At 42.3% G+C, this 6,058-nt stretch overlaps 1 protein-coding gene across 7 annotated transcripts in view; it reads left to right on the forward strand.

The window, feature by feature from the left end:
• itpr1b (inositol 1,4,5-trisphosphate receptor, type 1b) overlaps positions 1-6,058 on the forward strand; it is a 71,258-nt gene that overhangs the window by 588 nt on the left and 64,612 nt on the right. For all 7 annotated transcript variants that reach the window (XM_077572552.1, XM_077572554.1, XM_077572556.1 and 4 more), the window contains exon 2: positions 549-671. In XM_077572552.1, the coding sequence (XP_077428678.1) occupies positions 580-671 (92 nt within the window). In that variant the 5' untranslated portion in view covers positions 549-579. The remainder of the gene's footprint in view (positions 1-548; positions 672-6,058) is intronic.

Consider the following 6,058-nt stretch of genomic DNA (forward strand, 5'->3'; position numbering starts at 1 on the left):
TCAGTTAAGTAGAAAACACCGATTCAGACAATTAATTTTATTGCCACATGCCTGCCATGTATAGTACAAGTCAAACTTTACAATTGTACTGTACAAGACTTGTTCAGATGCATATTAATCTTTCAGCTGTAACTTTAATATAGCACATTTTCGCAGGGATATCATATTCTAAACCCAAGATTCCCTGAGTAATGGTGAGTTATTAGTTTGGGATAGCTTCCCATTCATGTTCTGTATGAAGAATCATATCATAATAGAAGACCTGCTTTAAAAAAAAATGCCTTCATGAATATAACAATGCTAAGATTTATGCATATTAAAATGAGTTATCTGCTTTTAATATTTATGGGTGGTGGTGTTTGAGTCATTTATAGACAAACAATTAAACCTGTCATTGTACCCGTGTTTAGACTCACCCAGACAAACAAACGCTGTACTCAATAACATCTGTACAGTTGACAAATTATGCTTCACTCCTGAAAAATGTTCCACATGGTCACTTGTAAGTGATTTAATTGAGATTGTCTACCTTTGGTGCTAATTTTCAGGAGCCGTTAAGCGTGCGGAGCTAGCTACAGAATGTCAGACAAGATGTCCAGTTTCCTCCATATTGGGGACATTTGTTCCCTATATGCAGAGGGCTCTACCAGTGGATTTATCAGCACCTTAGGGTAAGTCTATAACCCTGTATGTTAACATTCTTGACTCTTATAACAAAGACCACCAGGTCAGCTTGTTCTCCTGTGGTGACTCCGGTGTGCGTTTCATACCTCATAACATTGAACTCCTTAAGCCTCCAAGACAGGTCAGAAAATAGATGAATACTTTCTTGTAGGGATATGGCGAGTACCTGGGGTATTGGGCTGATAACGGACCTAATTTCAATGTATCGGTACTCGCAACAGTGGTTGATCCTTTTGTGGCTGTTTCGATCAGGAACTAGAAATTAGAACAAAAAAAATTGCCATTAATTTCATGCAATCAAATTATATATTGGGATATATATATTTATTTAGAACTATCTGTTATTGTAGTTTTTGGGGAAATTGTATGTATCAAAAGTATAAGTGGTATCAGTACTGTACTTGGAATCGGTATCGGTGATTACTAACGAGTTGAGTACTCATACTGTATAAGTTTGAAAAAAAGTTTTTTTTAATGTAGAAGGTAGTGAAATCAAATGAGTAAAGTTAGGAAAATACATTTTGCTGAACACAACTAAAATGAACACTTGTATTGGTTTTTATTTTGTTTTATTCAACCTTTATCCAAAACGATTTGTTTTGCTTCACTATTATGTGTAATTTAAAAGTAGTAAATTGATCTACACAAACAAAATGTGGTATGCACCTGAAATAAATAAAAAAAATCGTAAAGATTAGGAGGAATATTTTTTAGCAATATAAATTATTACTGCATATAATGAAGTATTTTGTGTTTTATTGAGGGCTTGCAGCTATGCTGTCACGTTTTGTTGAGTTTTGCGATGTCGATGTCCACATTCATAAGCGCAACACTGTGCGTAGTTAATAATAATAATAATAATAATGCATCATTTATTTATATAGCGCTTTTCTAGACACTCAAAGGCGCTTTACAATGAGATGGATACATTATTCATGCTCTCACACATTCACACTGCAGTGGCGGTAAGCTGCTTAAGTAGCCACAGTTGCCCTGGGACAGGTTGACGGAAGCGTGGCTGCCAGTGTGCGCCTACGGCCCCTCCGACCACCACCAAAAATTTGCACACCAGTGCATGAGTAGCACTGGAGGCAATGTGTGTGAAGTGCCTTGCCCAAGGACACAACAACACATGACTTTGGGAGAGCGGGGATCGAACAGCTGACCTTCTGGTTACTGAATGACCTGAATGAGCCACGGCCGCCACAGTGGTTGCGACTCACGATGGCAGCACGTTCGATGTCAAAGCGTATGGTGGCATGCAAAAACGGTTTTGGTTAATAATAAACACAAGTTCGCTGACTAAAGACTTCGTAATCCATAATAGACATTACAAATATGTAACACATATGGTCCTAATGCTAGCTTCCACACATGACTGATGATCCCTATGCCAGAAATGCTATTAGGCATTATCCACAACATGTTTCCTTTTCAAATGCTGCTTTATCACTGCTGTGGTGCCATGAAAGGGAGGTTTGCATCGTATTAAGCAGTTTGGGTGAAATGCACCTGAAGTTTCTGACTAACATGGGTTAGCCATGACACTCCATTACCCATAATGCCTTTGTTTACGTCGCGGATGACCTGGATGGCCACTACTGCGCATGTGCGTCACAGACATGCCATCCAGCCAGCAGTGTTGGGTACGTTACCCTAAAAAAGTAATTAGTTACAAATTACTCATTTAAAATTTTATTTCAGTTATGAACGGAGTTACTGCTTTGTAAAACATAGTAACTATGATATGTTTCTGTTGTGTCGCTGACATTTGACCAGCAAGTCAGATTGCCGCACAGGTTGCTGTTGGCTCATCTGTTCTCCGGTGTCTCGACAAAACAGCATACCCGTCGGAGTAGCATACCTTCTGTGCATGCGTTGTAGGAAACAGTTCATGCACAGTAAAAACAGGTTGGATGTTTAGTTGAGTTTAGAGTGAGGCAAAAGATAGAGTTTACTATACAGGTATGCTGATCTGATAGAACACCGTAACTGGGAAGTCATTGTTTCTCACGCCATGCGGAGTCATAGTTCCATAATGGGAAAAAAAATCACAGCACAGCGCAGGTGGCGGTGCTAAAACAGCACGAAAATCCCCCACGCGCATGCGTCACTCAAGAAAAAATTCATAAAAGGACTTGCGTGTTGCTGTAAGTACATTGTGGATTTGTTTGCTACGTTGATGAAGAGGCCGGTTCTTGCCTCCTCTCCCTCACGAACATAGCAGCCTATTGACTTGCGCACACTCATTGCACGTCGATTGGAGGCTTCTATGGACGACGACGACGCTCCCTGTAAGCACTGTGGCGGATCCTTTTTGCCTGAAGAGGGACACACTGACTGTTGTCTTGACTGTCAAGCAGTAGCGACCGCTGCTGCGGCGATCCATACTTCTGTGAACACAACTGATGTTGCGCCTCACCAGGATGCAGCGGCTGCCCAAGGGCGGTCATCGTTGGCGGTGGCAATGACCCACCTCGTGGGGGTCGGGCAAAACGCAGGTCTGCTTCTCCTGCTACCCCTGACCATCGGAGTAAGAAGGGTCGGTCTGACTCTCAGATTGCCTTGCATTTGAGCCGGTTGGAGGTGAAGTGTGATGGCAATACAAGTTCAGCTGGGTAATCAAAATCTTTGATTACCCAGCTGAGCCATGCCGGATGCAACACTCCAATTGCCCTCCCAAGATCACGACGTCGCCGAGGATGCCATCTCCATCCGGGATTCTGAGGCGTATTCGTATGCCTAATGTGGAGTATTCGGTGGCTTCTCTCATTGTCTCCCCTGAGGAAGCCGTTAAAGAGGCTGTGAGATGCCCTAGCCCTCAGTGGTGCTTGATGGACAAACTGGTCACTAAGTCGTACAACGCGGCGGCGGTGGTAGCACGCCTGGCCAACACCCAGGCGCATCTCCTACTTGTTTATACGAATTGGTCTCTTGTATCCTTATATCAACATTGCAAAACCGACAACATCAACAACAACGCCATAATATCAGCTAGTCACAACAGTCGCATGTTGGTGACGACATTTTTATCCTTTGCCGTGATTGGTCGAAACAAAAGTTAGTGGACGTGCACACGATTCTGCTTCATCCAATCAGCTCGAACTGTTGTACAGCATGCCCCGCCTTACTCAAGCAAATCAACGCGGAGCAGTCCCAGACTGATATTGTGGAGAACTCCCTCGAGTGAAGCACAAATCAATCTGGCTATTGCCCTGACTCCTACTTTGATGCTCACCCCAAATAATATCATCTATGATGTTGTTAAAAGGACTTGAACCTCAAAGTGTAGGAATTGTGAATTGTTTGAGACTTGTCAGTCTTGACTCGGGACTTAAGGGCAAAGACTTGAGACTTGCTTGTGACTTGGAAAACAATGACTTACTCCCACCTCTGACCTACATGTCACAAAGATTTGGCATCCCGATCCCCGTCGGCTGCATCTGTGTGTCTGGACTGGCCGCTGAGGGGCGAGACCAGTGGTGTCCAAACTCGGTCCTCAGGGGCCGGTAGTCCTGCAGGTTTTGGAGGTTTCCCTGCTCCAACGCACCTGTTTCAATCAACAGGATTGTTATCAGGCTTAGTAGAGCTTGCTGATGAGCTTCAGCTGTGTTGGAGGAGAGAAATATCCAAAACCTGCGGGACTACCGGCCCCCGAGGACCGAGTTTGGACACCACTGCCACCCATTGCTGACTGAGTGCTCGTCTTCGGTTAAGCATACGATCCTTAATGCCATGGCTCTGTCCACTTGTTCGCTGTATGCTAACAGATGGAAGTTGTTTGCGGAATGGTATGCAAGCTGCATAACTATAACAAAAAGTCATTTCAAGTTTAATAAATTTTGTAGAAACATTATTTGGACGTACGCCGCCATTGTTATTTATGTTGCAACGCATTCAGTGCGCAGTCACATAAAATGGCGGCTGGCTCTCTGCCGAGCAATGTGAACCGTCAGCAAAGAAAGCAAGTTAAGTCTCCGTCGCGTTCCTGAATGACAAGAGCACGGCGTGTAGGAGGGTGACTCTCCCGATCGCATATTGTTTCTTTAGGAACGCGACGAAGACTTACCTTACCTCTTTATAGATGTTTTACATTGCTTGGCAGAGAGCCTGCCCGCTATTCTACGTCACTACGCACTGAATGGGTTGCGACATAAATAATAATGGCGTACGCCCAAATAATGTTTTTACAAAATGTATTAAACTGGAAATGATTTTTGAAAAATGAAGCTTATAGTTATGTTAGTAACAAAAAAATAAATAATATAGAGCAAACTTGTCATTACAGTTGAGGTTATTTTTAATGAAACAATGACCTCCCAGCCATGTTACTTACTTGTCATGATGTGAAGGCAGTCTGGTTATTTCTTTAAAGTAACCGTCACTCTTCTCACACTTACTATGGTGTCGCAATGTGACACAATGCAGGTGGGGATATTGCAGCATGTTTATTACATAACGTGACACGTTACATTGACAGTAATGATAACGGAGTTGCTTCGACGGGGAAAGTAATTAATTAGATTACTTTGTTACTACAAAATTAATGCTGTTAGTAATGACGCTATACTTTAACGCCGTTAATCGCAACACTGCCAGCCAGAGGGACAAGCACAAGATGAGCCAAATTAATAAATACATAGATAAATGATTCGTCGCCTATTCATATTAATTGTTGACGATTTCGTTCGTCGACGTCGTTGTGACTAGTCAACTAATCTTGGCAGCCCTGATTCATAGTGTAAACCTTTAAGAACGTCAAACACATAACATTTCATCGTTCATTGTTCTGTTGCAAAAGAAGATGCCCAGGCAGGTTCTGGAAAAAAAATATGTTTTTTTTTCTCTGTAATTTTGGCGATTTCTGGAGGATTCCGCATTCCAGAGCTAGGCGATGGTCACCTGTGGAGATGTCTCCTTGGGAGATTCCAACACCTCATATTTATTTATTTTCAGTTTTTGTAGCATTTTGTTGCAAACGTTACATTTTCCGGCCGATTATCGCAGTTTATCCTCTTAGTTATTACAAAAAACGCATTGGATCTAATACTAGTGTGCAACTTGAGAGCCATGTTTTTTCCTTAAAAGCTTTTATATCATGGTATTTTAAGCCCTTCCACAGTTAACTATAGGCGAATAATGATTAAATCTTACCTTTCACACCATTGCGATGTAATTTTTCTATGAAATGTTAGGTATTTTGCTGGCTTTTTTAAACGCCCGGTTCAGTAAAACCCCGCCTCTCTCGTCCAAGCCACAAAACTCTGGAGCGCTGCATTCGAGCACTTGTCTGAATGGCGTCTTCTTTAAATGTGGAAATTGGATGGATGTTCAGTTCTTCAATAAACATTTGGAACAAAACGGATCCTTGCCG

Source organism: Vanacampus margaritifer, chromosome 8 (genome assembly GCF_051991255.1).
Source record: "Vanacampus margaritifer isolate UIUO_Vmar chromosome 8, RoL_Vmar_1.0, whole genome shotgun sequence".
In the NCBI taxonomy this organism is placed as follows: Eukaryota; Metazoa; Chordata; class Actinopteri; order Syngnathiformes; family Syngnathidae; genus Vanacampus; species Vanacampus margaritifer.